The sequence below is a fragment of the Sorex araneus genome, chromosome X (genome assembly GCF_027595985.1).
Source record: "Sorex araneus isolate mSorAra2 chromosome X, mSorAra2.pri, whole genome shotgun sequence".
In the NCBI taxonomy this organism is placed as follows: Eukaryota; Metazoa; Chordata; class Mammalia; order Eulipotyphla; family Soricidae; genus Sorex; species Sorex araneus.
The window spans coordinates 235,067,946-235,080,311 of NC_073313.1; the positions used below are offsets into that span (position 1 = coordinate 235,067,946).

Consider the following 12,366-nt stretch of genomic DNA (forward strand, 5'->3'; position numbering starts at 1 on the left):
ATAAATATATAATCATTTATATAACCATTTATTCTGCTTAAAACAGGGTTAGAAGGATAAAACAGAATAAACACCCCTTTATCTTATTCTAGAAGTTTTAGGAACTTCACCTTTAGTGAAGTCCAGTCTTTCTACTCTCCCTTATTCAGAGATGTGCTGAGAAAAGGGGACCTGAGCAGGTGTGCAAAATGTCCATTATAGCACCTGGCTAGGGACAGTATGCTTTGGGTGTGCATTTATTCTCCCTCGCCCATGCCCAATTTTCCTTTACTTTGTTCCTGTGGCTTTATTCTTTTTGAAGGGGCAGAGACTACGCTACACACCATCTCCACAGAGGACTGCCAGGACATGGACCTGCGTCCCCAGAGAGCTTGGGTTCAGCAGATGCATCTCTCCTTCCAAGAGAAAAAGAAGAGATGAGTCAGCCAAGACTGCTCCCGCCTGCCAAGGTGGGTTGAGTGAGTGTAAAATCCCATGATCTGGTCTAAGAGTCCTGGCTAGATGGTGCTTCTACCCGCTTGGCACGGACAGTCATGCAGACTGCTAGACAAGGGCACACACAGAGCACAGGGGCGTGTGGAGCAGAAACCCAGCCTGTGGTCTGCTCCCTCTGCCCTATTCCCAGCCCCTTATATCCTTTAGTAATTTAGTAATTTCTACTAAAATGCCAACAGCCAACCACGGCTGCCCTGTGTGCCCACAACAGCGTCCAGCTGTGTGGAGGTTTTCCCATGTCATTCAATCCTCCTATTCTCTGGACTCCCACTGGCTGTCCTACAATTCCGTCCTCATGCTCACTAGCACAGTGTCCCCGCCAAGTCAAGGGCTCGGCCTCCTATGGCTGCTCTCACATCAGAGACCTGTTGCCCATCCCAGATGCCACCTGTACCTCTAACCAGCAGGCTACCCATGGGGTCTCCCTTCTTCAGTCCAGAAATTGGCAAGACTGGCTCACCAAACTCGGGTAAAAGACTACTGCTTGCTACTGACTTATTACAGAAGCTGCTAGAAGGTGCAATCAGCAGACCCAAGAGGAAATACATCAGGCAAGGTCCAGATGGGTCCCAGAGACAGGAGCTTCTGTCAATGAGGAGTTTAGGGGTGGCTCCTCCCATCACAAGAGACGTTCACTAACCGAGGTGCTCTCTGAACTGCTTCCCGGGTGTCCTTCCGGAGGCGATGTTGTTTCATGCAAGCATGATCGATTCAATCATTGGCCAGTAGTAATTCATTCCAACCCCTTTCCCCTCCGCAGAGGTCAGTGTTTGAGTGGGGATCAAAGTCCCAACCCTCTAATCACATGGTTGGCTCATCTGACAATCAGCTCCCCTCTTCTTTGGGGGTTTCCAAAACCATAATCTCAGGCATGGTTGGAAGGGCTTATAGTGAATAATAAGGGCAGTCCTTTCATTTTCATTCTCCAGAAATGATGAAGGTTTTAGGATATTTATACAAGGAGCTGGGTACAGAGACCAAATCCATATTTTTTACTGTGTAGCGATTTCACTGAGTCGATAGCTGTGACCCAGCTCTGCTATCCTGTCTTTTTCTTTTGTTTTGTTTCTTCATTTTGTATTTGGGGTTACACCAAATGGTGCTCAGAGATTACTCCTGGTTCTGCACTCACTCCTGGTGGGCTCAGAGGACCGTATGAGGTGCCAGGGATTGAATCCAAGTCAGCATGGTGCAAGGCAAACACCTTACCTGCTGTATTATTGCTCTAGCCGCCCTCTGCCATCCTGTCTTAGGAGGATTCCTGATGTTGTTCCCACTCATGGAGAAAAGTGAAGACCCACATGACAGTCAGTCATCAGCTCTGCAGGTTTCCTGAAAGTTAGCAAATGATGTGGCAGGGAATAAAGATGGCTTTGAGTTCAATTGTTCTTTGTGGCAACAGCCATTGATCTAACAAAACTAACAGAAGTGATCACTATCTGGCTTTGTTCCACCTCTGTAGAACATGATTTACCATCCCCCCAAAAGGGAGGAAAATCATAAAGTGTGTACTATTCTTCTTTTGTCTAATGGAATCATACTGAGCTGTTTTAAATTAAAAGCTAAGCTTTGGGATCACCAGTTTCATCTGCTCCAAAACTCAGTCCTCTGCACCAGGGAGGTAGCTCAGTGATCTGGAGCACAGGCTTTGCACACAGGAGCCCACAGGTTCTGTCCCCAGTGCCATATGGTTTCCTGATCACCACTGGGAGTGACCCACAAGTGCTGAGGAAGGAGTAACTTCTATGCACAGCTGAGTGTGATCCAAAAACAAAACAATAAGGCTGTCTTCCATTGCATCTGGTACCCACTTGAATTCCATTTTAACCATCTGTCATCTTGTTCAACATAAACTGATTTTGAGGACTGGAGTAATAGTACATCAGGTACTGCACTTGCCTTGCATGCAACCACCTGGGCTTGATTCCCTGTATCCTATATGGTCCCTGAGCCTGCCAAGAATGGGTGCAGAGCCAGTAGTAAGCCCTGAGCACCACCTGGTGTGGCCCCAAAACAAAGAAAAACAATATGGCTTTTTTTTTCTTTTTGGGTCACACCCGGCAATGCACAGGGGTTACTCCTGGCTTTGCACTCAAGAATTACCCCTGGCAGTGCTCAGGGGACCATATGGGATGCTGGGAATCGAACCCGGGTCGGCTGCGTACTAGGCAAATGCCCTACCTGTTGTTCTATCACTCCAGCCCCCAAAACAATATGGCTTTGATGGTTTCTTTCTTGTTTCCTACATGTATCATGGACTCTGTATAACTGTGCCTTTCCTTAATTTCTCACCCTTAGGGAATGGACTCTATGGACAAAGCCAAGACAAAGAAGAGAACCAAGGCACAGAAGTCCAAGGCATCCAAAGGGGGAAGAAAAGGACAGGTCCACAGGGAGACAGAGGTTACTATAGGTAAGGAAGTGTACTGGGAGGAATGACCCAGGAGAAGACTTCCATGAGGTCAGGAAAAAGTTTCCCTCCAGAAACAATGCCACAAAGCATTCAGCAGGGTCCTCTGACTGCTTGAGTCTTCTGTCACAGTCAGAAGAGGGTTGCAAACCTTACTTCATTCCAATATCTCAGGAAATGGGAGAGGACTGAAGGTGCCCAGAAACAACTTGTGCTGGGAGCAAGAAATCGATGATGATGATATGATGATGATGATGATGATGATAGTGCCTTTCATTATCACCTATAATAGTAGCACCTAATAATAGTGAATACAGTGGGTATTCAGGGCTGCAGAGATGGGACAGAGAATAAGGCACTTGCCTTGTATATGATTGACCTGGGTTTGATTCCCCAGCATCTCATATGGTCCCCCAAGCCTCACAAAGAGTGATCCCTGAGCAAAATGCCAGGAGTTACATCCTGAACACCACTGGATGTGACCCAAAAACGAAATCAAAACACAGTGATAACCCCTGGATTGGAGCTCTGAAATTCCCACAAAGTCTCCATTACTGTTTTAAGTGGCAACTGAGGTTGATAGTGGTTGAAACTTACATATGACCACAGTTCACAGTGATGAATGCAGGGTCTGAGCCACTGGGCTCCAAACCGATACTAGTATCACTGTTTATATGAACTGGTAACTCACAGTCTGGGAACTCATAGGGAAAGGATGCCACAAGCTCTGAGTGGTTACCCCCATTGCTGCTTCATCATCTCAGGAAAGCAAATTGCTGTGCTTCTGAAACTTTCTTTAGCTTAAAACCTATGCATCCTTTCCTGATCACGTGTTTCAGAGGACTCTCTGAACAGAAAGGACAATTTCTTTTGAGGGGTTGCTTTTTTGGTGGTTGTTGTTGTTGGTGGTGGTGGTGGTGGTGGTTTTGGGGTCACACCCAGCAATGTTCAGGGCTTACTCCTGGCTCTGCACTCAGAGGTCACTCCTGGTAGTGCTCAGGGACTATATGGAATGCTGGGTCAGCAGCATACAAGGCCAGCATGTTACATGCTGTACTATCTCTCCAGCCCCATTGGGGGGTTGCTTTTTAAAAATCTCGCTCACATTGTTATAGCTCCCCATGACCTAGGTAGCAAGGACAGAATTAAGCAAGGAAAATACTTGTCACCCAAGAGGTGAAATGAAGACGAATCCTTTTGAGTATCAAAGGCTTAAAAATGTTGCCAGGTTACAAAGCTGCAACTCAAGACAGACTCTTGGGATATGACTTTGCAGCTGTGTCTCTAGTGCTCCTGCCAGAGGCTTGTCCCCACCACAGGTCAGGGTGACAGAGTGCAGTGGCACTCCTGAGCTACAGCTGATCCCAATAGGTAAATGCTAGTGCCTCAAAGGGCAGTCTGTGGCATTATCCTATTCAAGAAAACAGATTCCTGGGGCTGGAGCAATAGCACAGTGGGTAAGATGTTTGCCTTGCATGTGGCCAACCTGGGTTCGATTCCCAGCATCCCATATCATCCCCTGAGCACCGCCAGGGGTAATTCCTGAGTGCATGAGCCAGGAGTAACCCCTGTGCATCACCGGGTGTGACCCCCCCCCAAAAAAAAAGAAAAGAAAAGAAAACAGATTCTTCTAGATTCAGGCCCTGGCCTTTAAGCTCAGGAATCTGCACACACACACCCCCCCGCCCCCAAGTAATTGATTCCATTGCACAAGGAAGCTTTAAAAGAGAGAGACAAGGTTGCATCAAAATCATGTTTACTTTCTGTCCCAAATTGTTCTCCCTCAGGAAAGTCAAAGAAACCAAAGGCTGAAAAGAAATCACACCTAGTTCCCAAAGTAAAAAAAAAAGGAGCCAAAAGAAAACGGACACGGATGGAAAGGAATCTGGAGACAGCAGCTGAGCTGAGTGGGTCTGAGGCCCCCAGCGATAAGGAAGCAGGGGACACCTCTAATGGGAGTTTCTTTCCCTGGGGCTCCGGGGCAGAGGACCCCTGGTTTCCTCCCACAGATGAGATTCAGGAGAGCCAAGTGTCTATAGACAGGCAAGCATCCCCTAGCCAGACCCTCACTGTGGCTGAGAGCGTGGCATCTGCAGAAGACACAAGCGCTGAGGACCATGCCAAGGTCAGTGCCCATTCCCAGACTGAGGGGAGTGCTGGGAGCCTTGGTCCTTATCGGTGCCACTGATCTTGGGGCAGAAGTTGGGGGTGCTTCCTGGACCACCCCACATGTACTGACATGACTGTACTACATAGTGGTCCAAACTGTCCTCTGGTACCTCTGACTGTTTTATCTGTAAAGTCTATGGTAATAATGTTTGACCTGAATTTTGTTTTTATGCTTCAATCATTTATATATTTCTTTTGTTTCTGTTTATGTAAAAATGATTCAAGGGAGTTTCAAGTAGTAAATTTTTAAAGCAGTAAGTTTAAACCTATTTATACATATATGTGTGACATACTATATGTTTCAATTATTTATATTTTGTCATTTTTTATTTTGAACTGCTTTGAGTTTACATGTTATAAAAATTACTAAAATGAGCCTCAAAAAAAAAAAGTGGTAGAGCACATGCAAGGCTCTGAGTCCAATCCCTGGCACTTAATGACCTCCCCCCAACATCTCCGGGAGTGGCTCAAGTAATGAAAAAAAGGAGAGGAAGACTATATTTGAAAATCCCTGCAACTTATCAAAAATTATAACACCATACAGAAAAAACTATTAATAGGATCAATTATTCCTCAATGCTATTGGAATAATTTGTTATTATGAGTACTTTACAAAATACTTTACAAAGTCACTGTCATCCCGTTGCTCATCGATTTGTTTGAGTGGGCACCAGTAATGTCTCTCATTGTGAGACTTATTGTTACTGTTTTTGGCATATCCAATATGCACGGGTAGCTTGCCAGGCTCTGCCACTCGGGCTCAATACTCTCGGTAGCTTGCTGGGCTCTCTGAGAGGGGCAGAGGAGTCGAACACAGGTCGGCCGCGTGAAAGGCGAACGCCCAACCGCTGTGCTATCACTCCAGCCCCACTTTACAAAGTACTTCACAAAAATAAAAATAAAGTTGGGGGCAGAAAATGTATTGCCAGGGTTAAGGTCTTGCATGCAGCTGATCCCGTCTCAGTCCCCCACTGCTGCAATCCTCAAGCACTACCAGGAGTGACTGTTGAACACAAAGCCAGAAGTAGTTCCTGAGCAGAGCTGGGTGTGACCCAAACTCCCCACTCCCCCACAAAAAGAAAAGTACCTTAAAACAGTACAAGAACACTCACAGAAGTTCAGAGAAAAAGCTCAAGACGCTGAGTACTTCTTTGCACTCAGAAGGCCTGCGTTCGATCCCCAGTACCACATTGCTCCCCAAGCACTACCCCAGAGCCAGGTGCTGGCAGTCTGAGCAAAAAAAGAAGTCCCATTGCTAAGCCACTGTGACTGTGCAACTGAGTTCCAGGTTCACTTGAATCTGTTGCAGATAAGAACAGGTTAAGTCTACAGTGACAGTCACGTTGAGTGGTCTGGGATTGGTCTGAGCTTCCCGTAGGCGAGGTTCAAGTCACAAGTGAAAGTTAATTGAGAGTAAAGATATGAAGGGCTCCTGATGGAAGGGTACCAGAGAGAGGCCAGGACAGTTGTTTTCTGGGAGGTTATAAGTTCTCTTCTTCATAAAAGCACTAGCTTGGACCACTAATGATGTTCTCAGTTTATCTCCTAATTGCCAGACTGAAGTAGGGTACCTCAACATTTCCAGACAAGATTTTGAAAGAAGCGTCTGACATTTCATTGGTCTCCTATGGCATTCTGGGTATGTTTTGCATGAACTAAGCCCTTTGGAAGCTGCAAGCTCTGCTAGTGGCTCAGAGACCTTGGAGGTTGTTGATACTTTCTTTGCCCACAACATTTGATTATGTTTCTGGTAATGGAAAATGGTTGACTCTTTCCCTGCCTGGACCTGCAGAGAACTATAAACAATCATTTGCAGAGTGCATTAGATTTAAGGCAGAGCACTGGAGTTTGGAAGGTGGTTCAAGATGAAATGTCTCTAAAACTGACAAGGGAAGACAACTTTCAGTGAAGTGCTGAATCTCACGTCACTGTCACACCTTGGGCAGAACTAACTAGTCCTGCTGTACAGACCAAGCCCCTGAGGCTAGAAGGAGACAATGTTTTTTGGCCTGCAGCTACACAACCCTCCAATGGCAGAGGCAAGACTTGAACCCAGGTCCTGTGACTCCAGTGTCATAGGTCTTGAATTTTTATTTTATTTTTTTTTTTTTTGCTTTTTGGGTCACACTTGGCGATGTACAGGGGTTACTCCTGGCTCTGCACTCAGGAATTATCCCTGGCCGTGCTCAGGGGACCATATGGGATGCTGGGATTTGAACCCGGGTCAGCCGCGTGCAAGGCAAACGCCCTACCCGCTGTGCTATCTCTCCAGCCCTTGAATTTTTTTTAAGTTATGTTTATTTTATAGCCCCTGATCTCCAAAAAATTTGTCAAAAAAACTTTTCCTCTAGGGTGGTGGTGGAGGGGTCTGGCCCTCTGGTGGTGAGTAGGTGAAGTAGCATTGTGTCTAATAAAGTATCTGATGTTAATACTACTGTGAATCAGATACAATTTTTCCTTTATAGTACTCAATTCTCCCCACTGCTTAGATTATGGAAATTTGCTCTCTTAAAAAAAAGGTTTTCTGGGACTTCCAGGTTATCAGACTATTTTGAAATGTTGAGTGGGGCGGGGGTACGTATCCGGTGAAGCCCAGAGCTTACTCCTGGCTCTGCACTCGGGAATCATTCCTGGCAGGCTCAGGAACCATGGGATACTGGAGATTGAACCTGCATTGGCCATGTGCAAAGAAATCACCCTCCCCTCTGTACTATTGCTCTGGCTTCTGTTTTAAATTTATTAATTCATACCACTGTGCTGCTTTGAAAAGGCTAAATAAGCAAAGACATTTCACCCCAAGTCAGATACAGGTAGAAGAAGGAAAATTTCAAGGTCCCCTCCATGGGCATACTTCTGACCCGAGAAAAGTGCAAAATAGAGAAAGGAAGCTCCAAGACATCCTTTCCATATACTAAAATCTCTCGTAGAAAAAGTGGGTTTCTGTGAATTAAATATGAGATCAACTCATCTACCCCCAAGATGGTTCCTGGCATGATCGCCTGCAGCTGGAACCCTGGCCCCAGCCTGGCTTTACATTAGAATCACCTGAGCAGTTTGTAAAGTCATGGAGATATTTGCACTTAATTAATCTGGATGAGGTATGACCTCCAGTAATTTGGGGGGGCTTCCCCAGCAGTGCTCAAGGACTTCAAGAGTCACTCTTGCTGACAGTGAGTCCAGTGCCAGCATGCAGTGATGCAGTGCTGCTCAAGGCTCGAAGAGCTGGGGACCACCCGGCCATACCTGAGGGTGCTTAAGTGGGTCTGCAGTGCTCTGGGATCCAACTTGGGGTCTCACACATACAAGGCATACACTCAAATCCTTTGAGCCAGCTTCCCATTTTCTTAAGTAAATGGCAGAGAGGGCACATCCAGAAGCACTCAGAGCTTACACCTGACTCTGCTCAGGGATCACTCCTGGTGGTGCTCAGGGGACTATATGTAGTGCCCAGGATTGAACTTGTGTCAGCTGCATGCAAGACTTTGCCTGCTATATTCTCTCCAGCTCCACTCCAGTAATTTTTGGAAAGCTCCTAGTTTGGGAAAAAAAATGAAGCAAGAGAGAAACTAAGATCTGATACCCCCGGGCCAAACCAGAGGGTGGCAGCTGAGAGGAAGCACCTGTGACCAAGTGTGGAACCAATTTGCCCTCCTATCTCTGAGTGTGGGGAGCAGTGGGGCGCGGACACCGGCTTACCGGTCTCCCGCAACCTCCCCTGCACCGGTTCCGCAGAGTCTCCTGGCTAAGAGGGAGCACCAGGACAGGCTGCGGGCAGAGAAGGCGGAGAAGCGACGGCTGGAGGTGGAGAGGCAGCGGCGGGAGCAGGAGGAGGAGCGGCGCCGCCAGCAGGCGCAGCTGGAGCGGGCTGAGCAGATGAAGGCAGAGCTGGAGCTGGAACAGCAGAGGCGCGCTGAAGAGATCCGGTAAGTGCTGCGAGCAGGAGAAAGGCAGGGGTTCACCTCCACTGGGCCAAAGTTTGCATCTGCTTCACGCCATATGTCACGTCTCATTTCTCTCTCGCCTTAATGACCACCTGGACCAGATAAGGTGCAGGGTCATGTCATCGGGGCTGCTCCTGAGAGATGTTCTGGGGTGTTCTGGGAGTGGCTTTGAGGCTCATCTCACAAAGACCCTACCACCCAGCACTGTGCTAATAGGCACTTTCCACTGGCCTTGCTTGGCTGCACAACACGCAACACAGGAGTTTCCCAAAGGATTAGACTGGAAAATGGATTTCTGGGAATGAAGGTCCCTGGCACAGAGCGGGGTGGTGTGTGCAACCTCTGGGCATCTAGCTGCACTCCCTTTGTACCCCAGGTTCCCAGGAAGCATCTCCTCTAAAAGGGATGCTCCAGAGGGTCCCCAGGATGCACTCGTGGTGTCTGAGGCCCTCTGACCTGCTGGCTGTGTCTTCTCAGCTTGAGGAAACAGAGACGAGAAGAAGAACAGAGGCGGCAGGAAGAGGAGGAGAGGAGGCAGAGGCTTCAGTTACAGGCTGCCCAGGAGAGAGCCCGGCAGCAGCAGGAGGAGATCCGGAGGAAGCTGCAAGAACTGCAGAGGAAAAAGCAGCAGGAGGAAGAGGAGCGGGCCGGTGAGGGAGCTCTGGCATTGGCATCCTCTGTCCACGCTGTTCAGTGTTGTGTTTTGTTTTGCTTTGGGGGTCACACCCACAAGGCACAGGGCGTTACTCCTGATTCTGCACTCAGGAATTACTCCTGACAGTGCTCTGGAGACCATATAAGATGCTGGGGATCAAATCCGGGTCAGCCGCGTGCGAGGCAAACACCCTACCTGCTGTACTATCGCTCCAGCCCCAGTGTTTTATTTTTATCTCACAGTGCGTGTTCACTGGGATCTCCGAGTTCTTCCTAGACTCAATTTGAGTGTGGGAAGCACCCTAATTAGCTAAAGTGTAAACTCTCTTTTATTTTCTCAAAATCATGATAACATACCGTAGAGATGGAATATTTAAAAAATATCAAAACATAAAAATGACTGCTAAGGCACTTGCCTTACACATGACTGACATCAGTTCAATCCCCAGCATCGAATATGGTCTCCCAAGCACTGCCAGTAGTAGTTCCAGAGCACAGAAGCAGGAGTAAATGTTGAACTAGGTGTGGGCCAAACCATCGTCACTCTCTGACCTCGCCCCCTCCTCCACTCCTTCCCCCACTCCTCCCACACACAGTGACTCCTAGGTCCAGCTTCCAATTCAGTCAATGACTCCTAGGTCCAGCTTCCAATTCAGTTATCTTTTGAACTGAGACTCTGACCCACCTCCACCCACCCACCCCTATTGCCCCCCCTCAGCATTGCTCTGGAGGGGCCTAAATTGAACACCCAGGCCTGCTCCTCACTTCCTTTCCTAACAGATGCAAACAGCTGGGTAGCTGAAGGGCAGCTCAGAGTGGACTCCTGACAGCTACACTTTGGAGGGAAAGGAAGCAGCTTTAACAAGTGCTAGTCAGTGATTTTCAACTGTTTTTCACACCTGTGGACCAGTACAAATAGAATTACAGACCTCTAGAGCAGAAATTTAAAATGATCTTATTATAAGAATATTTATATTTATATACCAATATTTATAATAGTGCTACCTCACAATCCAGATGTACTATGTGCTTTTTAGTTTTGGTTTGGGGGCCAACTGGCTTTTGGATTTTCCTTTAAGAATCATTCCTGACAGGAGACCATATATAGTGCCAAGGATCAAACCCAGGTTAGCAACATGCAAGACAAAAGCCCTAAATGCTATACAATTGCTTCTACCCCTTTTCTACATGTTAGTCAACAGTTAGTTTTTCACAAACCAGTTGGAAATTTCTGAAGACCAACACCAATCTACTAAGTGAAAGTTAAACAAAACACTGTTTTAGACTGGTCGATGGAGCCGAGTACAAACCGTTTTCTCTAAACCCTGATCTGCACATCTCCCCAGGCCACACTACCCCATGAGCACACAACCCTGAACATTTCCAAGATTTTGTTTTTGTCTTTTGGGCCACATGCAGCAGTGCTTGGAGCTTAGTAGTCCTGGCTCTGCACTCAGGGATCACTGTTGTCCCGACTCAGGAGACCAGATGCAGAGCTTTGGTTCTAACCTGGGTCAACTGCTGGTACTCTCTCTCTCTCTCTCCCCTCTCTCTCTCTCTCTCTGGCCCATGGTTTTGCATTAATGACATAGAGCACTGCATAATAGATGCTTAATAAAGATCTCTTAAATTCATGAATTAACTCCAAGGCTATCTTCATCGAGGATCCAGTAGCCTACTGGCAGACAAACCTCATCATTTACCATAGTCTAAAAATCACAAACTTGATAATTAGGTCAGAGAACTCTTTTCTCCAATGAGATCTCTGCAAAGACTATATCCCCCATGTCTATTCTACAGAGGAAGAGAAGCAAAGACAGAAAGAACTGGAAATGCAGTTAGCAGAGGAACAAAAACGTCTGATGGAAATGGCTGAAGAAGAGCGACTGGAGTATCAGAGGCAGAAACAAGAAGCAGAAGAGAAGGCACGACTGGAAGCAGAGGAGAGAAGGCGAAAGGAAGAGGAGGCTGCGAGGCTGGCGCTAGAGGATGCCATGAAACAGGCCCAAGAAGAAGCCAGGTACTGGATGCCTATTTGGGTAACAAATGCCATATAGATGTTCATGGGCTTTACAACCTAGTGTTACTCACTGCCTTTGAGCAAGTAACATTTTCTCACCTTCTATAAGCATGGGTTTGGAAGAATACACAAATATTCTTTGTCTGCAAATGTCACAGAATTTCTGGGGCTGAAGTGATTTACAGCAGGTAGAGCACTTGCCTTACAGGCATCCAATCCAGGTTCAATCTCCAGTACCCTGTATGGTCCCCAGAGCACTGCCAGGAGTAACTCTTGAGTGCCAGGAGTAACCCCTGAGCACTGCTGGGTGTGACCCAAAAAGAAAAAGAAAACTCACAGAATTTCTTTAGAGCTTAAGGAACTTGCATTAAAACTGGACAAGTTTACATGGTGATTCAATAAAAGAATTAAATAAATAAATAGAATAAAATTGGACAAGTTTATAGATCATCTCTCTCAACTCTCAATTTACAGCTAAGAAAAGCAAGTCACAAAGAGAATCTTGATCAAGGATGAATAGTAACTTGAGGATTAGTGGCAAGACAAGATCTAAGACCCTTGATTCTGAACCACTGCCTATTTTATCAATGAGTACCAATTAACCTGGGTACTTATCAAGTGCCAAACACTACCCTGGACACTAGGGATTCATGTGTAAGTGATGCATATGGTTCTTC

General features: G+C 46.7%; 1 protein-coding gene across 1 annotated transcript in view; it reads left to right on the forward strand.

The window, feature by feature from the left end:
* The window catches only part of KIAA2012 (KIAA2012 ortholog), a 130,473-nt gene that overhangs the window by 110,903 nt on the left and 7,204 nt on the right, over window positions 1-12,366 (forward strand). The window contains exons 15-20 of the mRNA XM_055122694.1: window positions 302-449; window positions 2,794-2,908; window positions 4,693-5,030; window positions 8,807-8,997; window positions 9,493-9,665; window positions 11,470-11,689. Coding sequence (XP_054978669.1) covers window positions 302-449; window positions 2,794-2,908; window positions 4,693-5,030; window positions 8,807-8,997; window positions 9,493-9,665; window positions 11,470-11,689 — 1,185 coding nt within the window. The remainder of the gene's footprint in view (window positions 1-301; window positions 450-2,793; window positions 2,909-4,692; window positions 5,031-8,806; window positions 8,998-9,492; window positions 9,666-11,469; window positions 11,690-12,366) is intronic.